Source organism: Argiope bruennichi, chromosome 10 (assembly GCF_947563725.1).
Source record: "Argiope bruennichi chromosome 10, qqArgBrue1.1, whole genome shotgun sequence".
Taxonomy (NCBI): domain Eukaryota; kingdom Metazoa; phylum Arthropoda; class Arachnida; order Araneae; family Araneidae; genus Argiope; species Argiope bruennichi.
Genome location: NC_079160.1, coordinates 94036309 through 94062235, shown reverse-complemented (window position 1 = coordinate 94062235; position 25927 = coordinate 94036309). Strand labels below are relative to the sequence as shown.

The 25927-nt window shown below is 29.0% G+C and overlaps 1 protein-coding gene across 2 annotated transcripts in view; it reads right to left on the bottom strand.

The window, feature by feature from the left end:
* Positions 1 to 6994: 6994 nt before the first annotated feature.
* The window catches only part of LOC129988378 (chorion peroxidase-like), an 86095-nt gene continuing 67162 nt past the window's right edge, over positions 6995 to 25927 (bottom strand). The window contains exons 12-15 of one of the 2 annotated variants that reach the window (XM_056096596.1): positions 19354 to 19523; positions 13960 to 14062; positions 13808 to 13876; positions 6995 to 7187 (exon numbers count right to left, since the gene is read on the bottom strand). In XM_056096596.1, the coding sequence (XP_055952571.1) occupies positions 7127 to 7187; positions 13808 to 13876; positions 13960 to 14062; positions 19354 to 19523 (403 nt within the window). In that variant the 3' untranslated portion in view covers positions 6995 to 7126. The remainder of the gene's footprint in view (positions 7188 to 13807; positions 13877 to 13959; positions 14063 to 19353; positions 19524 to 25927) is intronic. The other variant, XM_056096597.1, reaches the window with a different exon arrangement.

Below are 25927 nucleotides of genomic sequence, written 5' to 3'. Positions count from 1 at the left end.
CGAGATAAAAATTTTGATACTCAGTTTTTTCCAATTTAATTTATAATCATGTGATAAATTCAAACAATAAAATAACTCATAATCAATTAATTTTAACTATTTAATGAAACTAAAAATAAATTCCTTAAATGTATAATTTCTTTAAAAAATTATGAATAACACATGCAAAAAAAAAAAAGGGCATAAATCGTCAAAGAAACAATTGAATGTCGACTTTTAATCAAAAATATCTAATATTTTTAACATCTACTTTGATAAAACTTTATATATTAAATTATTTATAGACAAGAAACAAAGTTTTTAAAACTAAAAATTTTAGCAAACTCCATTAATTTAGAACAACATCTTTCGATGATAATAAATTAATATTTTTGATTATACTAATAATTATATGTATTATTTCAATTCTTGTTTTGTAACTGACTCTTTAAAAAGAAACATCAAACATTTTCATTTATTAATTACTGATTGTTACAATATTTGTTTAAAATTCCGCTGAAAATGAAGGTAAACATATGAAAGTGTAGCCTGCGAGATATTTTAAAATTGTCCAAATAAATAAATACTTCAAGATATTCTATTTTCCCAATAATTTTTAAAAGCCAAGATTTTACTTCCGAAATATAAAAAATGTATTTCGGAATTACCCCAAAATTAGGACATTTACATTTATGACTTTTTTGAGGAGGCGGGGGGGGGGGTATTTACTAAGGAAAACATTACAATGTCTTTCATATAATCAGGTAAAAAGTAATTTTAAAGTAAAGGTAAAAGTATGGAAAGTTTGCAATACAATCTGAGTACTGGACTTAAGAATACTTTTAAACTATATAAATAAAAAACATTCTTTTAAATTAAATCTTATTTTGAAATTAAATAAGCCAGCTGGAGTGATCTTCCCAAAACTTCATCGTTATGCTTTAATAAGGGCGTTATTCCTTTCCCTATTCCCACATAAAATGGCGGATCTTGGACAAAGGCTTGTATCTTTATTATAACATTCGCAAAGAACGGTTATGAAATATAAATCTTTGGCGTAAATTTAGTGTTTTTACTGAATTTATCGTGTGATTTTCGACGGTTTTTTAGAAGGATTACTCCATAGCATGCGGTTAATAGAAACCGGAAATCAAATTTGTGTTTTAGACGAATTTTTTCCCCAATAAATCGAAAACAAAATTTGATACAAAACTATAATTGTAGCCACAAATTCATAGAGCAAATAGAGTTTACATGCTTGTGAAAATTCTATTTCTAATATACGATCAACTGACTGATTTGGATCCGGATGTGATAGATATCTATACATAACATGTTAATTCTATGAACCAAATTTTATCCCTACAGCTCTATTCCTTTTAGCATGTTTATTTACATTCGCACAGCTGGACATATAGACTATAACTGAATGGATTTCGATCAAAATTTGGTAGAAAATAAATTTGGTGTAAATACCATGAACCAAATTTCATTTGTCGAGCTCAAAGCACTATTGAGTTATCGCGTTCCAGGACAAGCAAACAAACAGTGAAACTTTATACCAATTTTTTTTTCTTTTGTACTCATTGAAGTTTAAAACGAAGAGATTCGTCAGAATCTCAAGTCAAATGTTTTAAAGATTATAATACTTACTCTTTATTTCGTTAATGAGAAAAAAAAATTTAATTAAGAAAGAAATAAAAATTTTATTGTTGTTGTTTTAATGTTGGCTATTTGTTTATTGCTAGTGTTTAAAACCAGATTTCGTAGGATTTTGTTTATGTTTGTGATGTACAAAGAATTATATTTTAGGTGCTTTATATAAAACCTTATTATTCACCTCTACGCTTTTTTACTTATTGTGTTCACCTGTACTCAAGTAGCCCTACAGATGGATTTCGTTCAAAATTTTAATGAAATCTTCAAATTTAGCATAAAATCCATGCACCAAATTTCGTACATGTAGCTTAAATCGTTTTTCAGTTACCATGTTCTAAAAACATGTTTTCAAACTTGGGAAGATCTGAAACATACACAGTAATCAAAATCATGACTTTCAATTTACTTAAATTTTATTTTATTTATTTATGTATTTTTTCGAGAATTATAATTGTATGTACTATCTAAATGTACAAAATTTGGTGCATGGTTTTTATACTAAATTTGTAGATTTCTATCAAATTTTGAACGAAATCCATTCTTAGGAAGTCTGTAGGGGTACTTGAGTACAGGTGAACACGATAAGTACAAAACGTATAGAAATAGATTATAAGATTTTATAGAAAGCACCTAAAATATAGTTCCACATCATATTTTAAATAATATCTAAATGCGATAACTTAAATCAAAATAAATGAAATTTGGTAGGTAGTTTTGTTACTAAAATTGCAATCCTGTTTTTCTGTTATATTTGAGATTAGGGGTGCAATCGGTAGAAGAAACCGTTCCTAAAATACATACGCAGTTTGCATAGCTATATTAAGAAGCACAATGCTCTCATTTACGGGGCTCTGAAAATAAAAATTTGAATACTCGTGATGTATACGACCTTTATTAAGGTCCATTTTTGTGGTAGGAGGAGGGATGATAACATCATTATTAGAGGGTATACGAAAAAGTTTCAGGGAGACTATTTCTGTTAACATTAAGTTTAGCTGCGATTTTTTTTTTTTTTAATTTTGAAGATAAGATTGCGACTTTTAAAAATATTTTGATTAGTATGAATATTAGAGTGAAAATCGACAAAATTCCTCGAATTACAATAAATGTCTCCGTTGATATGATGTGGAAGTTTGAAGAAATCGTAATACTTGAAAACCACTGATAAGACTTTAAATTAATACTTTAAATTGACTTTCATGCAATATTGGTCTCTTCAGAAAAAAATTTCACTTTCCATTTGACAGGTTATGAAGATAAAATTTGCAAAGTTGCAAATATTAATTTTCTCATCTTTGGTTTTTTAAAAATTTCAGTCGGTAAACTGGAAGACGTTGAAAATTTTTGTTTATTAAGCAATAAAGTAATAAAAAATACAGCTCTTCCGTCATTTTCCCATCAACTTTATAAAAATAGAGCTTCGAAAATGAAAGAAGATGAGAGATAATGAAAACAGCATGAGTATTCTAAAGAATTGTCACAAGCAATACTTAGAAAATTTAAAGAATATTCATACTTCTAATTCAAAAACTCAGTGTATGACAATTTATTAAACTTGATTAGTTATTATTTTGAAAATTTTCACCTAATTAAAATAAATAGCAATGAATATGTACGAAAATAAATGCATTTAGTATAGTCACTAAGTGCCTGAAAATAAATAATATGACTGAAGTAATAAAAAGTATTACTATAACATTAAAATCTTGAAAAATTAAAGAATTGATTGGAAATTGATTTTACTGAAAGGTACAGGTGAACACGATAATTTTAAAACATTAAAAGCTAGATAGATAAATTGTGATAGAAAGATTCAGCACATAAAATATTGATACGTATCATATTTAGAACTGAGTCCATCAAGAAATTAACTATCTGTCTTTACTTTAACATACATATAAATGCCATAAGTTAAGTCGTAACAATTTAAATAAATTAAATTTGATAGATTATTTTATGACTAAAATTGTAATCCTTTCTTTTTTATGTTATAATTCGAATTCTGGTTTCAATCGTTAGAAGAAATTATCTCCAAAAATGCATATACGGTTTCTCATTACTTTCATATACGGGCCTCTGAAAATAAAAATCTGAGTTTTCGTGATGTTTATGACTTTTTATGTTATGTTTGGTGTCGCTGAAAATTATTCAAGAAAACAGGTTTATATAGGTCGAAAAAGTAATTAATTAAGTTGATTAACAAAGTGTTAGTATCACGGAATTTTTCCATTACAGAAACATTTTTCAAAATTTTGGGCCCAATATGCCTTTATATATAAGTGAGTGTCAAATTCCATTCCGAAATTTTTAGTAGTTCTTGCGTTATAAATTAATTTTGTTTGCTTAAATTATGTAATAATTAAGTAATAGTTATTCAGTAATAGTTAATATTACTATGTGTTTCCAGCTTTAAAATCTTATATAAAGATAATTTTTAAATTAAAGTTATTTTTCTGAAATTCTTATTCTATTGTAGACTTCATAAATAGAAAATTTTATTTTGCATAAAAAAAGTATTTTTACACAACCCTGTAGTTTTATCCTTTCACAACTATCTTAGTCATAACTTCGGGGTTAAATTTGTTAAAATATTTGATGCGTTTAAATTATATGCTTATACTTTGCAATACATATATGCACATATGATATTTTGCATTACCAGTTTTACCTACAATCTGCTTTAATCCTATGAGTCCTGACCGCTCCATTCGATAGGTGGCTGATTCAGGCGCTTTGGGGCGGTTAAATAAGTTTAAGGGGCGAAAGGTATTTCTAGACGAGTGCTCCTTTAAACTCATTTAACCACTCGAAAGCGCCTGAAGCAGGCGCCTATCGAATGGGGCGATATCGGGCAGTCAGGGCTCATAGGGTGAAATATTTCTTTGGAATCAACATTCAAGAACTTTAACTTGTACATAATAAAAAACAATGAAATATGTAATTAGCTGACATCAAATTATCAGTATCAAATAGATGACATCAAATTGTCAGTATCAGTTAGGTGACATCAAATTATAAGTATCATCCAACCAACATTTATTTAATTAAAAGGATTCTTGATTCATGGATTCAATAATTTATTTGAAATATTTATACAAAATCTTGTTCCAATTGCATTGTAAAATGATTAACTCTATCATAAATTCTACTCATTCTTTATAGCAAATATATCAAACAAGGGTTATATAGAAGACAAAAAAAAAATGCTTTCTGGAAATGTTGGCATATTTAAAAAATGTCATATAAAAGAAGAAAGACAAACTGATATCAATGCTTCCTTCTTTGCACGAGGCATCTTCAACTACCCTCATTCCTATTTCAGGAAATAAGTTGTGAATAGTATTAATTTCAAAATGATACAAGGTGAATATCAGTAATTCTCTATCTGACAGAGAACTTATTTCATGTCAAGTGAAAATAATTGCTCATATTTATAATTACTTCAGAAGAGGGAAATAATTTTATATTTCAAGTTTCCCATCTGTCTGCGAAATATACATTCTATGTCTATGGAAACAAATTCAAGAAATGAATAAAACTATGATTCCAAGGATTTTAAATCCTGAAACTTGTTCCATTTACAGTTTCTACTGAACTTGATCTGTTAAAAGAGTTTAATTATGAATTTTAAAAATTCCGGAAAAAAACGTATTATTTACAATTTTATTATATAGTGTTATGGCTACTGGACCATTAACATATTTACTGTTGCTCAGACTGTTGTTTTGAGGAATAAGATATGTGATAGCTTAAAAATGAATCCTTTTTTTCACATTTTCTTCCCTCAAATTTCTAAAAGCATTCAATAATAGAATTACAAACTTATATGATAAATGTATACTTGCATACTTCTAAAAATTCTCATCAAAAATGGTATACAAAGCAAATAAGATTATTCTAATGATTATCACTACCATTGCTTTTGCCATACACAAAAATTGTTATTAATAATAATGTTCTATATTATTTAATGGGGTTTCTCATCGTGAGTGTTGAAAAAAATTATAAAGTAATGAACATATATATATATAGTCTCTTTCTTAGTGATTTTATTAAAATTTTATGTTATTAATATAAACATTTTTACAACATTTGGACAGATATTTTAAATCATGCAGTGTATAACAATTACAATTCGATTGTTTGCGAAAATAATGGATGTAAAATAATGAAATTTATTTTATTCACGAAGTTTAGTTTGATGCAGTTGAAACTATGCATTCAATTAATAAACATGCAGGAATAATTAGCAAAATTACAGTCTTTGTAAAATTTAACATAACTAGTTGAAGATACAGGTTTAAGAGCATCAATCTGTGGCACACACCTCACAATTTAACTTCTTTTAAAAATAAATTTGTTGCAAGGAAGATATCTTTTTGAATTTGAATGGTATTCAGTTGGAAATTTTGTATAAATTGCCTAATATATATGATTTTGAAATCATATAAGAAAAAAAAAATAGATACATTAAGTACTTAAAGAGTTTAAAATTATTTACAATGAATACTAATAATTCTTCAATATTCAGAGGTTTTTTTTTTTTTTTTTTTTTTTTTTTTTTTTTTTTTTTTTTTCAAATTTTATTATGAAATACCGACGATACATTATCAAATATTTTAAAAGTTTCATATAATTTTTATGAAAATTTCATATTATAACCAAAACCATGTGATAAAATTTTGGGTTGTTTAGAAAAATCATTATGACTTGCCGATTATACGTGCTCTTTTTATGAAAATTTATTTCCTTTATCATCAATTTCTAGTTGGTTAGTTGACGAAATATTCGCTGTAAAATTTGAACTTAAGCATGTTCTTCACATATTTTAAGGGTAGCTCGTCCAGTCTTGTGGAAGAATTCGAAACAATGTATAAGTCCTATGGTGATTGGATCCTTTTGGTCATATAGTATTGTTATTTCATATTACATTATAAATAATTTTAAAAATAGCAAAATTAACGCACTGCTGTAGAAGTAAATACCATGAAAAAATATATATCAAGAAACACAAAAGAAATTAACCAAGAAAAAACACTGATCTTGTTTTTTTTTGTGTATTTTGGTTCTTTTTAAAAAAAGTCAAAATATATTATGATTATTTTAACATTTTATCTTTACTGTGAGATAAGATTTATTAACTAAACATATGAAATATTTATATAATCTTTACTTGTATATAGAATGAAAAATTTAGCATCAAAAGTTTTTCCAAATCGATACAGAATGTTGTGGAAGTAAATTTAATTCAGCGTAAATATATATTATTTTTTCCAAGTAAATGTTCGCAGTATCAGTATCCAAAATAAAGCAAACAAAATATTTTCTCTTTAAACAAAACTTGAACTCCAAGGCCTTTTTGTTAAAAAAATTTTTTTATTTTACAAATACATAAAAATTTACAAATCCAAATTATCCGAGAAATATTTCAATTATTACAAAATTTTTTTAATACAAATTATTTTACCAACAGCATTTTCTGAACATTTTACTCTCTCCAGTAAGATAGATCAACACCTTTTGCATAATTGCAGTATATCAAAGGATTACTAGAAAGAAAAAAAAATGATTAAATATTTGTACATCATTAGCAACATTATTTGTACTCAAGAAGAGCATCAAGAATCGTCATTAAATCTTTTTATTATTATTTCTATTATATTAAATGACGAATATATCTCCTTCCTCTAAAATAATTCTAACTGGGGATGCCAGCTCAGGTATCGTCGTCGTCATCTGACCGCGATTCAAAATTACGATTACCATCCCAAAATAGCCGTAGTGTTCTTTAAAGCGGGACTTTAATATGACTAAATTAAACTAAACTTCATTTCATCAGAAATCAGGAAGTATTTCCTAATGGAATGAAGTTCTGTGCAATGCTTAAAGGTGGTTATTGTCCAGATAAGATTATTCAAGGACAGATCAAGAATTTTGCCTGCTTGTCCTAAATTGAATAATTTTTTTATTTTTTATTTTAAAACATTGAAAAAATAAACAATCATATTTACTTTTTAAAAATCTGTTAAAATCACTAATCGAAAATAAAAATAATTCTTCTTTCCAATTTAGGTTATAAATTTAATAAAAAAAATCTTGGGGGGAAAAATGATTAGCCCGCTCGGAAATGTTTCGAAATTATCGTTTCGAATTGTTCAAAGAAAATGTAACTTTGAACGATTTCAAACGATACATTTAATTTAACGATTTTATACGATGTTCAAAATTGACCAAATATAGAAGAAATTAAGTCTTTATTTCATTCTGAGTGCTGAACTGTATCAGTAGCTAAAAATATTTGCTGGTTTCTGATATTCCTCCTGAATAAATTACAGAATAGGTCGAAAGATGCCGTTAAGTAATATCAGGAACATAAGCTTTGAATCCTGCATTCTTGCTAAAAGTTCTTAAATCGATAAGGAAATTAAAGGTGAAGTATAAACATATATGTTCCGGAATTCAGATTGCTTACCATAAATTTCGATTATCATAATAATATGATGAATATTAGATTAAGCAATGTTTTTTTAAAATTGTTTATTTGATAAAACAGGACTAACACTAGAGCGTCCGTTGGTGTCGATTGGACACCGGAGACTTAGTTTGTTCTCCTTTCCGTATTTTAGCAGGGAATTTGAAAATGTTTTACAACTTTTAATCATTTTTCATGGTGATTAAATAGAAAATGGTTTGTAGTTCTAAGTTAATTAGGAGATATTTTGCAACTAAATATATCTAGAACGTCCGCTGGTGTCATTCCGACACCAAGACAATTTATCATTATAAATAACTGTCATTCAATAAACGATTGTTCACTAGGTTAAACAAACTTCTTAAAATACTATCGCACATTTGAGTGACCTTGAATGCAGTGTTATTGGGTTCACAGCAGAAATGAATCAATTATTCTAAAATTGTTGTGTCTAAGCGTTTCGTTTCGCAGCATTTGCTTACATGCTCATGAAAGAAATTTCATTCGATTTTCGAACCTTGTGCAAAGCACGCACCTTGAAACGATGACTCGTAGAAAAGGTCTAAGCCCTGAATAAATTGCTAATTTGTTGCGAGAGCTTTCTGAGAATGAATCGAATGGAGGTGAGTTTAGATTCCGATGAAGACATAAGATTGCGTGAAAGTGACTGCGAAGAAGCTGAAGTATTTTTTAAGTAATTTGTTTTATTACAGTTTTTTATGATATAAAGGGTCATAATGTATGATAATTACATGAAATAATATTAAAAAGTCTTAAAACTGAACCCTACTGAACAGTAGTCCTGCAATTATTTAGTTATTACAATCATCTTATATATTTTATATCGCTGGGTCGAAATGACACCGGCGGACGTTTTAGGGAATCGAAATCCCGGACAATCTAGTGCTAAATCGACTATTTAAAGAAGGTAATATTGATCTCGAAAACGCTTTGCAGATAATAGTAGTAACGGAATTTTTTTAAAAAATGGATAAATTATATTATGTTACAAGTGACAATGACAAAGCATACAAAAAAATACTGAAGAACAAAAAATTCTAATTTTGTCATAAAGCAAAAGACACTATTGGTTTGCAGCCGCTGCACAGATATAGAAGTTGTAAAAGAAAAATGCAAATTTGTCATTAGAAAATATTTTTTTTTCAAACACTGGGCACATTCAAGCACCATGTTAGTTGCTGGGAAAATCAAGATAAACCAATCTAGCGAAAGCAAGTTAGTTTAAATGATAATAATGAGCACAAAAACAAAATTCTACTATTTGGATTAAGTGTTAAGGAAATTGTATTACAAGAAGAAAGAATAAAAGGATTCCAATAATGATTAATTTGAAAACTGAGAAAAAATCATATTATGGATTTGACTAAGGCTGAAGCGTTCAGTGTAATAAGTTTAAATATTTTAAAATAAAACTTTAGATAAATAAAGATAACCAACAAATCTAGTTTCTCAAATTTTTAAAAGTGATTCATTGATTCTTATATGTTATATCATCGTAATGCTCGAATAGAAGAATTAAGTTTTGAATTTGTAAATCGGTAAGGAAAATTTGGATACCATTGTTGTTCTCTTAGGCGTTATGAAATCGGATTGGTCAGCATTTTATGGGCAGTTAGAAGAACAACTAAAAGAAATAATGAACTTTTCAAGGAATATAAAGATTTTTTCCGAGGCGGCACCAAAGTGCCCTGCATGTCATGTGGATTTTACCATTAATCATATTTTAATCGAGTGCCCATCTTTTAATTCCTCTCGTTTAAACTTTTTTAAATCATCGTCATTAACTTTACAAGATCTTGTGGGTGAAAAATTACACCCAAACATCTTTAAATTTTAAAAATACATTAGCTTTTACACATGTATTTAATACTTTTAGCTTTCATTAACGCCTGATTTTTACGTTGCTTCAATGTAATGCGTTTTTATACCACTGTTTCATTTAAATTTATTAACGTTGTACGTACTAGAACTTTTTTTTTGGAATTTGTATGTTGATAACTTTTGCTTTTATATTTTATCATGTGTTTTTTTTTATATATATAGTTTGGTCTATTATTTCACCATTTGCTTGGAGCAATATAATCAAGTATGGTTCTTGCGCCATAAAACACTAACTACCAACCAACCAACCATAAAGATTTTTTCAGTGATAAATTTGGAAAAATAACTAAATATGAAACTCAGGACTATAATTTCATAGGTTATTTAACCCACTCTCAAACTTATTTTGCAAGATGTGAGTATTATCCATAAAAAGATACTGTTAAAAATAAGATTGACAGACTATAAAACAATGGTTATCACAGAAAAAGTTGAAAGTTCTGAATGAAAAACGCCAGTAGTATCGATTGTAAACGGCGCTATACGACTATCTGTGAATTATCCAGCAAACTTAAATCCCAATTTAATAAATCCATTTCATTCTATAGGTAAAATTGGTGGGAATTCCAATCCGCACTTTAAATACCTATTTAATGAAGCTGTTGTACTCCATATGGAGGTTAGCGGATAACCTTAAACCCCAATTTAATTAAGTAGTGCGAAAATTGGATGAAATCCTAATTAATAAAGTCATTATATCATATAGAAATTCAAGAGAATGTATGCTTGTTTAAAAAAAGAGAAAAAAAATCCGAATTTACACTTTAAATATGCATTTTTCAAATGAAATTCCACACACGAAGTAAGAAACATATTACATTAAATGTACTGAAGGGATTATACATTTTCAAGAGATTTATGACGGAATGAATGGGGCACTTGCAGTTTGGTAGAATTACCAAACAAATTATTTCAGGCCAAGGGAAGAGTTAACGACTTTATGGACGATACAAGAAAAATGGGAAGTAATGGAACTTTTCAATGAACTTAAAAAGAATATTTTAGGATGAATCATTTTTTCAAAATGAAACACATTTTCTGGGGCATAAAACTACCGCGAATGAGTTTCATGAATTTGACGAGGAAGTTTCAGCAGTAGTTCCCGTACTAAAAATGTTCAAGGAACATAAATTTTCTTAATATTAGTACATTTCTTTTGTAAGTTTTGCAAGAATTAACCACTATTGTAATTCTTTTTACCAATTCAAAAGAAATAATTGTTACATCTTATTATGAATAAATTCTCATACTCATTCCAGCTTCCATTGGTCAGGAAAATGAAGAGTTTCCTTTGAATTTGAAAATCTAGGAACAAAGGAAGGTAAAAGCTCATATAACGTTTTCCAGAGATCACAAACTGAAGTAACACTGTTTGTTATTTCAAAGAAGGTACACAGGCGGGATAATCTGGTTGGTAGGGCGTTGAATTTCAATCCTTTGGGTTGTGAGTTCGAACTCCTCTGATCGAAAGCTCTCCTTGTATGTGGTGGCTGGTGTAGGTATAAATCTGCCACAAAGTCCTCCAGGTCGAGACAATATTATTGGGGGTACTGGATCAGAGGTGATCATTCAGGTCTAAATTACGATCTGTGGATGAGTGAATGAAGTCAGCCCATGAAAAAGGCTGTAACACATCAGTAGATATGACATACTCTTATCCCTAGATGACGCTACTAAAAGAAGAGACGCTAAAACTCGGCTTAAAAAAAATCGTAACTTCTTGAGGGAGCTTGTCTATGACAAGTGATATAAACAACAACAGAAAGTTACAACAAGAGAAGAAGAAAGAAGAAGAACTGGGCTAATCTTTAAAACTTTATAAGAGAATCAAAAGAGAAACGTCCAGCATAACATTGGGAATGGGTATTTTATGTATGGCAAAAGGATCTGAATTCCAGGAAGTAACAAACATTTCAGAAGATCACTTGAATATGCTAATAATGAAGACGAGAGCAAGCTCGTTTTTCTCTTGGGATAATGCAGATAAAGATAGTGCATTGTCCGTTAGAAACTTTATTGACTGTACCAGACTGATTCATTACCGGCAATATCACAAGTTGTCTGTTTTGCTGGTCCCTTTTATAGTTTTCATAATTGTTGATGCTTAATCTATCTCAAGAAGGCAACCACAGCTAGAAAAAAACCATTCTATGCCTTTAGGATAGTTCAAAAAGATTTCAGTAAACAATGGCACTTATCAGAGATAGCGTATCTCAACTTCCCATGGCATGCAGTAATATGAAGGTAATATACAGCAAGATAACATTTTAAAACATTCTTATTCCAGTACTGGAAAAGTTTCAAATACTAACATACTTCATAGTCTAACGATGTTATTCTTTAAAAGAGGTATTCAGACTCAGATGATTTTACTTTTTTCTAAAATAAGAATTGAGAATACAAAATAGAATGCGAAAAGGTGTATTAAATTCCGCTCGGGATATTTGTTATCAGAAATCGCGTGGTTTTGTGAATGTACAGTTTAGATCATTCAAAATGAAAGTTTGGTAAAGCTGCGAATAAGAATAATTCTCCCCATTATGATCCATTGCATTACTCACATAATTTACACAAGAAAATGCTTGACGTATTTGAATGAACTCTGTCATTCCACCCTTTTCAGGTATTAATAATCACGGGATCGATTATTAATCATGGTCTGCTAGTTTCATCATGTATTGGTGATTTTAATTTCACTTATCCAAACCTGTCGAGCCACTGATTTTAATCTCATTTATCCAACCATGTCGAGCCAGTGATTTTAATCTCACTTATCCAAACCTGTCGAGCCAGTGATTTTAATTTCATTTATCCAACCATATTGAGCCAGTGATTTTAATCTCGCTTATCCAAACATGTCGAACCAGTGACTTTAATATCACTTATCTAAACCTGTAGAGCCAGTGATTTTAATCTCACTTATCCAAACCTGTCGAGCCGGTGATTTTAATCTCACTTATCCAACCTGTCGTGCCAGTGATTTTCATCTCACTTATCCAAACCTGTCGAGCCAGTGATTTTAATTTCACTTATCCAAACATGTCGAGCCAAGTCTTTGAAGTACTGAAAAGGTAGATACCATTTAATTTCAATACCTTCTATTGATCACAATGACTTTGAAGAGATTAGATAAGCCCTTCAGGAAGAAGATTTATGTATCACAAATGCATATTAATGTCCATTAAGTTACAGTTTTAGAGGACATGTCCGCAATTCCCACATTTGTGTCTTGCTTAGAGAAAAATCAAGAAAGCCTTTAGCAGCCAACTTCAGCACGATGTGTCAATTATTGCTGAGAATTGGTACATTAATTTTGGATAATGCATATTAAAACACCTCTAGAAAACAGCACTCTAGTTTCTTTCTTCAACAATGACAAACCTTTACCCAATTGACGAATGTCATTATAAAATTGATTATTCTGAAAGTCTTCTTTCAGTTTAGTTGAATTGCAAATAATGAGATATCCACGCAAGTGCTAATTGAATATTGGCAGCAAGTAAAACACAAATAAGAAATTTAAGTAAATAATAATAAAAGTATTCCAATGGAATAGATTTTGGCTTCATGTGAGATGCATCAAATAAGTTGCATCAATTTTGTTTTGGAATCCATCGCATAAGTGGAGTAAAAAAAAGGAAGTGACGTCACAGAATAGCTTGATAGCGTGCAGATAGATGATAAATGGGAAGTGCAATTGCATTTCCTGTGATGCCAATTGAAATGGCTTCGTTAAGATAGAAGAAAAGTGCAATAGCAAGAAGTTAAAAGCTAAATGGAGGTAATTTTTTTTACGTCTTTCTTCTAAAGCTGGGCTTCCCATAGTTTCTCCAAAAGTGCCCCCAATTCGATTCCTTTCCAGAGCTTTAAGAAAAATAATTACATTTTTGCTATGAAATTGAATCTGTTTTGATAAAATAGATGGCAAAAAATTGCTTGATACTTACTTTCTGTCATTGAATAGCATTGCATTTAGTGGCATCGTTTTCACTTCAGTGTTCAAACAGATGATTTTAGCTAAAGTCATTTTTCGTAACTCCTGCATTTGTTCTATTTTCAAATTATGAAATCAAATAATATATTAGTAAGGAAATATAAAAACAATTACAGGATATTTAGAGTAAAATTAATTCCACTTCGATCAGAAAATGATATGATATAAGGTATTCAATGTAATCATAACCCAACTGTTAATTTCAAAACCACAGAAAAAGCCATATACTTCCAGTCTGAAAAATGTCTTACACGTTATAAAAGATCATATTTTGTTTTTTGAGTTTATAAATACTTTTCTAACCTTTTCGCGACGGCTGTGTCATATATGCATCACCTACGAACGTCTCTCACAGCCGATCGTACCAGCCGTGCATTTCTGGAAATCGAACTCATGGGGCGATGATGCATATGTGCATTTTGAAATGGAACAATTTTTAAACGCCACTAGATGACTCCATTACTTTTGAAATAAATGTAATTTTAGTATTCTGACCTTCAGTTTTCTCATATTTAACCTGACTTTGTTATTTTACTCATCAGCTGCTGCTAGGGGAGGGGTGGAGATAAAAGTAATAAATGAACAGAGCTGTGTTGCGTAAATTTCCACTTGATAGAATCATTTGTGTTTCTGATCTCCCACCGAATACTTTTCTTCTTTTTCCGTTATTACTGTTACTGTAATTAATCTTTTTGAGGTTTATCGGCAGTTCTTTCGTATTTCGCTTAGCTTTAGGACGCATTTCACTTTTTATTACGGAAAGCCTTGGTTTCGGTTTAATATTGCAAGAAAACGCTATTTTTCGGAAGAATGTGCTCGGATTATGAATTAACTAATAAACTGAAAAGGTACCAAAAAATGACAACGTGATGACAAACTTTATTTTTTGTGATTTTTTTCAAAGTTAGGCTTAGCGACGCAAAACCCCGTCCTGTGGGATGATTCTTTTCGCGTGCGTCCAGTGCGTGTGTATAGGATAGAAGCCTCTCGTCCCGAAAGGGCTAAAGAAAACGCTGTGTTTACATTATTCAGTAGTCTGCTATTAATTATATTTAGAAAAATATTTTTGTTCCAATAACCAACGCGTGAGAATGGTCTCTCCTTACTTTATTCGCATATTGTCTAAAAAAGGTGATTTTTCTTCATCTCTGCTTATAATTCTGGGCATTTGGTAAGGCTATGAACTCACGAATACTCACTGTTTTATTCTCAGAGAAATTTATGTTTCATAGTTTAGTACATACAACCGATATTTTCATACTAACGCCATGTCACTGGCGAGCAATAATTACTGTTTAGTGAGGTGTTTCGGGCAGTTTATCGCTGGTCTGTGGTTGATATACAGGCACCAGAAAATCAAAAATAGATTTTGGATGCCATTTTCATTCGATGGGTTGAACTAAAACCTGATATGCAACTATAATTGTACTCTCAAGATCACATGGCTGATTTCATTTATTTTAGTCATTGCGTTTTTAAGCTGCTGGGTTTATAAGCACGGGGAAATACAAAACAGTATTCTCTGATAGGTTGTCAGATATTTTAGTTCAAACTTTGACAAAAATATGGAATTTAGATATTATGAATTACATTTGCAGTAATTTTTTTATTATTGCGTTTATACACATAAAATAGTACAGATCGATAGATCCCTTTATGGATTTTGCTCCAATGTTGAAACGATTCTAAAATTTAGATACTAAACCTGTGAACTAAATTTTATTTGTCTAGCTCTTTATGTAGCAATGAACATGATACTTTAACAGAAAAACCTTAATCTGATTGGATTTCGAAAAAATTTTGAAAAACCATCTGGTGTAAGACCATATATCAAATTTCATCTACTTAAAGCGTTTTTGAATTATCGTATCCATAGAGTCGATATATATATTTTGATATATCGTATTCACAGAGTAGATATATATATATATATATATATATTGATATATCGTATTCACAGAGTAGATATATATATTTTGATATATCGTATTCACAGAGTCGATATATATATTTTCATATACCGTATACACAGAGTAGATATATATATTTTGATATATCATATTCACATATTCGATATATATATTCGAAATATATTTTGAAAAATGTGCTGAAATATAATAAATCATCAAATTCTTGATTTCGATTTTTTTTTTTTTTTTTTGGCGATTACAATATACTTTCTTCATGTATAACTTCATATACAAAAAAAAAAAAAAAAAAAAAAAAAAAAGAAGGGGGGGGGAAAACTAAAAAAAAAAGCAAAAAACAAACAAAAAAAATCTATTCTCATGTTTCTAAAGCAGACAGAATAATGAAGTTTTCTAGTAAATTTCAAATAATATCGTGGGAATATCAGTCAATGTATATTTGCTCAAGATGACGAGAGTATTAAAATATAAAGGCTGATAACTCGGAAAATTTCGATCAAAGACGAATGGAATTGTTTTGTTTAAGCATGTCAAGAATATTTTACTAAATATCATTAATACGATTTGGGGATTGTATAAAAATTTATGTTTATAATTTTTTTCATCAGTGCATTCATCGACACAAACAACATAAATAATATTTCTTTATTTCATTGAAAGCAAATTTTCCAACTGAAAAATCACACTCATAGGTTTTAGAAACAGTTTAAAAAATAATTATTTAATCTTTGGGAATAAAAAAAATACGAAAAAAATAAAAGTCAATTTAGATATTTAAGAAAATTAAGCTTATATATTTAAGGAAATAAAAATAAATTTAAGTATAACATAAATTCAAATATAATTTCAAAATAACTTTATATATTTAAATTTTTTAGCAAAAATTTTAATTGTTACATTTTTACACAAATATTTTTTGAATTGTGTGCAATATGATAACTTGCAGAATTTGTTAACATTTTGAATGGCAAATTATATTAAGATAAAGTTTTCGATAATGAATCCGAAATCCATCACTTGATTATTGGTTTCCGGTTGGTTTGCTCCTGAATGATTTTTCTTTTCTAGTAACTTTAACCGCATACTCTCACCCACCCGAAGGCGCACGGAAAAATCTGAATGACCGGGCCGCCTCTACCAACACTGATGGGAATTATGGTTGAGTCCTAAGAGCTATCATCGGTCAAGACACAACCCTTTCGGTGGGAAGTACGTCCCGTCATCGATAGGATGTAGCCGATCCCCATCATTTCTGTGCCCCCCCCTTCCCCAGGGTGGCGAGAACCAGCTACCATACCGGAAGCTTTTTATCTTCATTTCTGAGGTGCTCCCCACGGTGGGAGATTCTTTTCAAGTAAAACAAAATTCGTGAAAATATTTTTTGACAGAAAGAAAACTTTAATGATTGGTAATTTTAAAAATTCACAATCACAAAATTTCTGGTCAAAAAAATTAAATAGTTATTTCTTTTGTGATTCATGACATTTGTGATTTGTGACATTTTATATGCATGTTTTTTAAGAATTCTATGGATGAAGCATTCTTAATATTTCAGAAAATTGGTTAAATGCATATATGTTCATCTAATTCAATTTATACTATTTATTTATATGTTCATCTAATTCAAAGATCAAAGAATTCCTACAGAAGGAAAGAAAATATTAATAGAGTCTTTCGGATTACTTGAAAAAAGAGCAATGTTCTTTCGCAGCTAAATAATGTATAATTATATTACAAAAGTGTTGGCAACATTATTGTGCAAGCGTTGTAAGCTCCATCTTTCTCGATTTCTTAAGTTTAAAAAGAACAAGAAAAAAAGCTGAATTTATCACAACTTAAAAAAAAATGACTTTATTTCACAACTGGTAAAAATGCTCAGTCTAATATTCTTACTATGTATGGAAATATTCAGAAATATCAGAAGAATTTATTATTCATATAATTGAGCATCTGAAATTGTTATATGTTGTTTAGAGAAACGTCTGTGGCAAATTTTTACAAGGTTCGTTCTAAAATAACTCTCAAGTCGCTTCAAAATTAGATGGTAATATGACAGAGCTATACCAAAATCACACATTAATATTTTCCTTTTAGTTAATATTACGATATAGTAACTTTATTTTTAGTAGCTTCATTATAATTTAAATTAAGAAAGATTGTACAATGGATATTCAGAAATTAAGTTCCGTTTTCAATTTCTGCTGCGTAAATTGACGCATGCGCTCTCCATTCACTGAGTCATTGACTAACAATAGAAGGCATTTTTAGATCAATGAGTATTGAATCGTCTGCCTGTTGAGTGTTTAAAATGTATAAAAGAATTAAATATCTCGCCGCATGAGAGTGACGTTCTATCATCAGCATTTTTAATGCTTGGAACACTAAAATTACTCATTAAAATTCACAGATAAATTTATGAAGTTCATGAACAAAATGTGATGAGAGATTCTATGGTAGGGAGATAGATATAAAATTTCAATAAAGGGTATGAAAATGTTCAAGTATGTACAAGGAATTGGGTGGTGGTCTCTGATTGATGATGATTTCCGAAGATTTATGATGATCATCGATTGATTGATTACGATTTGTTGAAAATGCTTCAAAAATGGTGGATGTTAAGAAATAGTCTAAGTATTGTATTTCATTATTAAATAAGAATGCTTTTCTAATAACCGTTTCCTTTTTTTAAATTGTTTAACGGAACTTAACTTCTGGATACTTCACGTATTAAGCTAGGTTTACACTAGGCCATTTATAAGACGGCTTGAAGGCAGCGCATGCGCAGAAAGGGACTGATTGATATTTGCCACAATTTCATAAATAGATTCAGGCATTCCATGCTTGCTTATAAATTGCCGTTTTGGCGAGGCTGAATTTTTCTTTTTCACTGCGTATCGTATTAAAATAGTGGATATTTACACAAAGAAACATGATGGAATAATAAAAAAGGTAAACATACTTAAATTTGAAAAATTATAGAAAAAAGATGGTAAATAGAATGAAAAATAAAAACACAACCTCGCATCAGAAATAACAAAGAGCAAAAAACGTTCGAATTAATCTATGATAAGTAATCAATATTTCCACGCCTAAAAAGGGGGAAAAAACCCTACAGAAAATACAATACAGCGGAATATTGTTTTCCCCTCGGAACAATTACTTGCCATCGAACGAACAGCATTTTTCAGCCTTTCTGAACATTCACTGTCTACTGGCCATCTTATAACTGGCCGAGTGTAAGCCCCGCATTATATTTGCTCAAGATGTTGCTGTCAAATCTCATCGAAAGTTTTCGATATTTGAATGCTTCACAATAATATCAAAGCAGCATTGAAGAATATCTTGAATTAATAGGTTACGTTTAAGCTTTCTATTTATAAATTATTTATATCGAAACTGAATTACGTGTTATTACTTACGGTAAGTGAATGACCCGGCTTGATTCCTATGTTCGAAGTAGAATCTGTCCCCATACTTAAGCCTATTGAATTGAAGTCCAATGACGCAAGTAGCTGTTGGCCCAACAACGGCTCCATCATTGTAAATCTCACTAAGGACACCAGTCCACAAATCTATATCTCTTACATCCCTAAATAGGAAGGAATTGAAAAGAAAAACCATGTACTAAATAGGATAAAATTCAAAATAAAAGTTATGTACTAAATAGGAAAGAATTCAAAACAAAAGTCCTGTACTAAATAGGAAAGAATTCAAAATAAAAGTCATGCACTAAATAGGAGGGGATTCAAAATAAAAGTCATGTACAGAATAGGAGGGAATTCAAAACAAAAGTCATGTATTAAATAGGAAAGAATTCAAAACAAAAGTCATGCACTAAATAGGAAAGAATTCAAAATAAAAGTCATGCACTAAATAGGAGGGAATTCAAAATAAAAGTCATGTACAGAATAGGAGGGAATTCAAAACAAAAGTCATGTATTAAATAGGAAGGAATTCAAAACAAAAGTCATGTATTAAATAGGAAGGAATTCAAAACAAAAGTCATGCACTAAATAGAAGGGAATTCAAAATAAAAATCATGTACAAATAGTTAGAGTAAAGTGGCGGCTTGAGATTTATTGAAATATACGACATTGCAATGGTATGGTCAACATAACGAAGTGCTATATTGTTTATGTTGTGTCTTGACTAATTGTTTAAAATTTTTTAAGAATTATTAAATTTAATGACCTAAGTTCTATCTTTATCCAATATTTTAATTATAAAACCGAAAGAGAACTATAATTTGTTCCGAGAAATAACAATTACAACATATACATATGTAATGATATCTCTTAATTTAATTAGTCTTAATTAATTTGGTAATTTTCATCTTAATTTAACCCATATTAACTTCATACTAAAATGTTCTCTTAGTTCCTGATCCTGTTCCATATTTTTTATTTTATTAATGCTACACGCGCTCTATAAAAATGCTTACTTCTGTATTTTCTCACGCTCCGAATGAAGGTATAAAAATCTTTAATGCTTAGAGCATTCCTTTAAAGATACCTAAATTTCCCTATCCTAAATCGACATATATCAAAGAAAGCCCTATCAAGAGTTTACGTTAAAACCAGTGAAGAGAAAAATGTTAGTCTCTTTTGCTCTTGTATCGCTATTTAAACGGACGTTAGTTTCATCATCGCTTCTGTTACATGCCTCTAGGATGGAATAAACCAAAGTTAAAAATTCAAAAGTATCTTCTCTACGGTCATACAAAAAATTAGTTTTTTTTTAAAGGTCTGTCCTGTTATAATTTGTTATGTATTTATAAACTCAATATAATAATCTCAAAATTAAATAATATAATAATAATTTCAAAGTAATATAACAATAATCTCAAAATGACATAATAATAATCTCTCTACAATCGATATAACAATCTACTGGTACTTTCCGGTTAAGTATGGAATGTTCCAAAAATTCGAACAATAGCAATTTTGGGATAAAATAGAATGACGATAATTTTGAAATTTTTAAAAATAATATCCTCTTTCATATGCTTGTTGAGTTGCAGAAGACTCTGAAACATATTTTTCTCTTATCCCAATAAACACGTAAAATTCGGAATTCTTACTACAGCGTCATTGAAATATGATGACTACTGATACACTGCACAATACAGTGCGCATGCGACCATTAATAGAAATCTGTAGCTATATGCTTCTATCTTGTATTAGCTGACTGACAAAGATAGGAAATTGCACTAAGTGTCGAAGAGTTATAATGTGAAGAAGAGGAATAGAAGAGTTTTCAAGTTTCCACAAATCAATCATGAATTAAAAGTGTGATCCGCGAAAAATCAAAGAAGAATTTAAAAATATATATACATTAAAAATTAAAATATAAACCATATACTAAGCTATCGTATGGATGTTATATGAAAATACTTTCTTCACTGGCAGTTTTTCTTCAGTTCTGTGACAGTACACATTTATGCAAGCATGCTGAGCGTCTTCAAACTATCTACTTATTCTTTCTGAACGACTTTCTGCATTTTCTCCAAATGATTCTTTTTTCTAGTTGAATTTGTCCGAGATGTAGTAGAAGATCGAGCTTTGGACTCCCATAAATTTGGGGCCGCGGTGACCCATTGTTAAAATCTCTTCATCGGAACCCAGTTCGAGACCCGATTCCACCGAAGAACTGTCATGCATGCTAAATCCAACGGGCCAAACGTTCTTAAGTTGATGTGGTGTGGAAGTTTGGAGAGAGGGTACCAGTTCAGGTGTCATCCTCGTCATCTGACCGTGGTTCAAAATTACGAGATCCGTCCCAAAATAGCTATAGTTTTGCTTTAAAACTGGACCTTAATATAACTAAACAAAACTAAAACAAAATCCCGTTGAATTCGTCCTATTTCATGTTTTGATTATTCTTTACTAGCCGCCTTTGGTGACCAGCCGGTTCGCAATCTTAAGACTCGTTAAAATGTTTAATTAAATATTTTATGTGCCTCGTCTTTTAATAGCTTCTTCGTCAAAATATTTTTCCGCTTCAAATTTTGAAAGTCATATAATTCGCTCATACTATTAAAAGGCCTTAAGCCATAAAGTACTATGTATCCCTCTGATTTCCAATCAGTACCGTAAAATTTCAACTTTAATTTAAAGTAAGAATGATTAAATTGCAATTAATATAAACATTTTATAGCTGAAATCAAGCATTTTTTTTTTAAAATATGAGTACTGAAAGTAGAGTCGTCCAGGAATTAAGTCTTATGTGAACTGCAGAATAATTTTCATAATTTATGTAATATATTAAGAATTATTCAACAAAAATTTCTCGGATTGTTTTTAAAATTCAGTTTTTAGCTTTATTTTCAAAAAGGATTTAAATGACGCGAATAACAATATTTTATTTTATTTCCGTCTATAAATATACTGCAAAAAATTATGGTCTACATTTCATACAATCCTTTGTTCCTATGGAATCATATTTTGCGAAATATTCTTGACACTTCAACTTTTAAATAAATAAATGAACGTTTCTATTTTCTGCTGTCAAATCTGATCTATTTATGAAGTTTTGAATAGAATAGTGTAGAACAAACAACATTTTCGTAATCTTAGGCCGATCAGTCTAAGAAACGATCGGCGCTGATTGGGGTATCCTCTTTGAGACCGTCGATGAAGTGGTCAAATTCGCCCATTTTTATTGATGATGATGATAGTGATGTTCAAATTTTCATAAATCATTATTTTAATGACTGATTTAGCTGATTGGAATGCAAAGCTTTTTATTTAAAATATTAATGTTTCAAGAATATTCTGTTAAATATGATTTACAGAGGCGGAGGATCTAGATTTAAACATTAATAATTTATTAGAGCATTTATTGTCTCAAGTTACATAAAATATAATTATTTACGTCATTTAGTCCGTTTTAAAACGCGCATTTCTATTATAAAGGTTTACCAATTAGCCATTGGGCCCTGAATTAAAAGGATATATATTAAACCATGTTTGTCTTAAATGAAACTGATTTATTGAATTAATAATGTAGATGAAAAAGATCATAGTAAACCTTTTTTTGCATTTATTTTTTTGGAAAATATCATTTTATATTTATATCATTTCATTCAGACACGTGCTGAATATTACATTTAATTTCCAGTAACAGTTAACTTATTTTTTAATTTGAGCTTTTGTTAATGTGATGACAACTCGTTAATAAAAGCTAATTTGACGTGCTCGGGCAGGTTAAATTTTATTTTCATTTTGCGCGAAAGAAATCGTTGAAATATATGCTTATATTAATATAAATTAATTATATAAAATATTAAAAATAGAAACTTAATTTATAGGTTAAAAACATTGGTATCATTAAAAAGATAATTTTTTGAACTTCAGTTTGATGTAAAAATCAATTTTGTGATGTAATATTTCCGGAAGTTATAGCGGAAAAATACCGAAATTTCGCTTAATATTTACTTGATTAAAATTTTAATTAAAATTTCAAGAAAATCGCTCCGAGGTGCACATTCCCGACCTCTAAGTTATACATGTGCCAGATTTGCTGGTTATAGGTTAAATGGTTTGGCCTGTAGACTGCAAACACACACACACACGCAAGCATGTACGCCCACATTGAGCATTATTATTAGTATAGATACGCAGCTGAGATTCATATCGAAGTAATAATGGTAAATAATCGAAACAACGCGTACACCAAAGCTCACTTGTGTTTATATTTCGAAAGAAGTCAAGTAGTGAAACCTATAAGTGTTGCCAATTTTCTAGCTAAATAAACTATGGCAGCTGCATAGAAAATTAATTATATTGATACTGAATATTATGTTTTTTTGTGCATATTCACTTTTTCTACGCATTAAACAGGTATTTATCAATTTATAAAATTAAAAATAAATTAGGAACTTATTGAATTATAAATAATCGTATATATAATTTTTTTAAAAATGTCATTGCACTGGAATTTGAGAAAAGATAAGCTATATGGAAAAATTTATCCGAAATTGACAATTCGATATAAACATGTTTAAAATTTACTGAAGAGATTTCTGAACTCTTTCGAATTCAAAACATAATTGAAGACAATGAATAGTTGCCAATTTTCGTACTGTTTTGGCACTATATATTATCGAACCAGTTCATTAAAAAAACATAACGAAACTGGCGGAATTTATACTTGTACTGTTCTTTTCAAATGTAATTAATTTATGTTTATTCAGAAATTTTTAATAAGCATAAATGTTCCGAAGTGAATGAAAAAACACAGCAAAGGATGATATAAATTAAATTTTAAAAATCTTAACATCAAAATCAAAATCTCTTTAAGAAAAAAATCAAATACCTATTTTACAGAGACAATTCATAAAAAAGGCTTAACAAAAGTGGCGAAATTTATATTTGTAGTTTTCCTTTCACATCGACTCAATTAATTTAAATCTATTAAAAAAAATTGATAAACATGAACGTTCCAAAACAAATAAAAAAAATACAGCAAATGATGATATAAATTAAATTGTAAAAATATTAAGATCAAAATCAAAATGAATTTGAAGAAATTGAAATGCGTTTAAAGAAATCAAAATGCCTTTAAGGAAAAAAAAATCATGTCTTAAGAAAGAAAATGTCTTTAAGGGTGAAAAAAATGTCCTTAAGGAAAAAAAATGTCTTTAAGAGTAAAAAGAAATGTCCTTAAGGAAAAAAAATCATAATGACTTTAAAGAGAAAAAAAATCAAATGCCTATATTATAGTGACAATTCATAAAAAAAAGTATAGCAAAACTGGCGGAATTTATACTTGTATTGTTCTTTTAACATCGATTTAATTAATTCATGTTTAAGAAAAAAAATCAAATGCCTATATTATAGTGACGATTCATAAAAAAAAGTATAGCAAAACTGGCGGAATTTATACTTGTATTGTTCTTTTAACATCGATTTAATTAATTCATGTTTATTTAGAAAATTTTAATAAACTCAAATGTTTAAAAGCGAATGTTTCAAAACAACACAGCAAAGGATGATATAAATTAAATTGTAAAAACATTAATATCAAAATCAAAAGGCTTTTTAAAAAATCAAATTGCCTTTAAGAAAAAAAAAAAAAATCAAAAGGTCTTTAAGAAGAAAATATGTCTTTAAGAAAAAAATCAAATTTCCATATTATAGAGACAATTCATAAAAAAAGTATAGCAAAACTGGCAGAATTTATACTTGTATTGTTCTTTTAACATCGATTTAATTAATTTAGGTTTATTTAGAAAATTTTAATAAACTCGAATGTTTAAAAGCGAATTCATCAAAAGAACACAGCAAAGGATGATATAAATTAAATTGTAAAAACATTAATATCAAAATCAAAAGGCTTTTTAAAAAATCAAATTGCCTTTAAGAAAAAAAAAATCAAAAGGTCTTTAAGAAGAAAATATGTCTTTAAGAAAAAAATCAAATTTCCATATTATAGAGACAATTCATAAAAAAAGTATAGCAAAACTGGCGGAATTTATACTTGTATTGTTCTTTTAACATCGATTTAATTAATTTAGGTTTATTTAGAAAATTTTAATAAACTCGAATGATTAAAAGCGAATTCATCAAAAGAACACAGCAAAGGATGATATAAATTAAATTGTAAAAATATTAATATCAAAATCAAAAGGCTTTTTAAAAAATCAAATTGCTTTTAAGAAAAAAAATCAAAAGGTCTTTAAGAAGAAAATATGTCTTTAAGAAAAAAATCAAATTTCCATATTATAGAGACAATTCACAAAAAAAGTATAGCAAAACTGGCGGAATTTATACTTGTATTGTTCTTTTAACATTGATTTAATTAATTTAGTTTTATTTAGAAAATTGCAGTAAATACGAATGCTCGAAAGCAAATGGAAAGAACACAGCAATGATGATATGAAAAAAATTTAAAAAAAATTTAGATCAAAGTCAAAAGGCTTAACTAATTTTTTAACATAAAAACTAGAATTGTAATATTTAAAATCATTTTTAGAGTAATTGACAAAATACT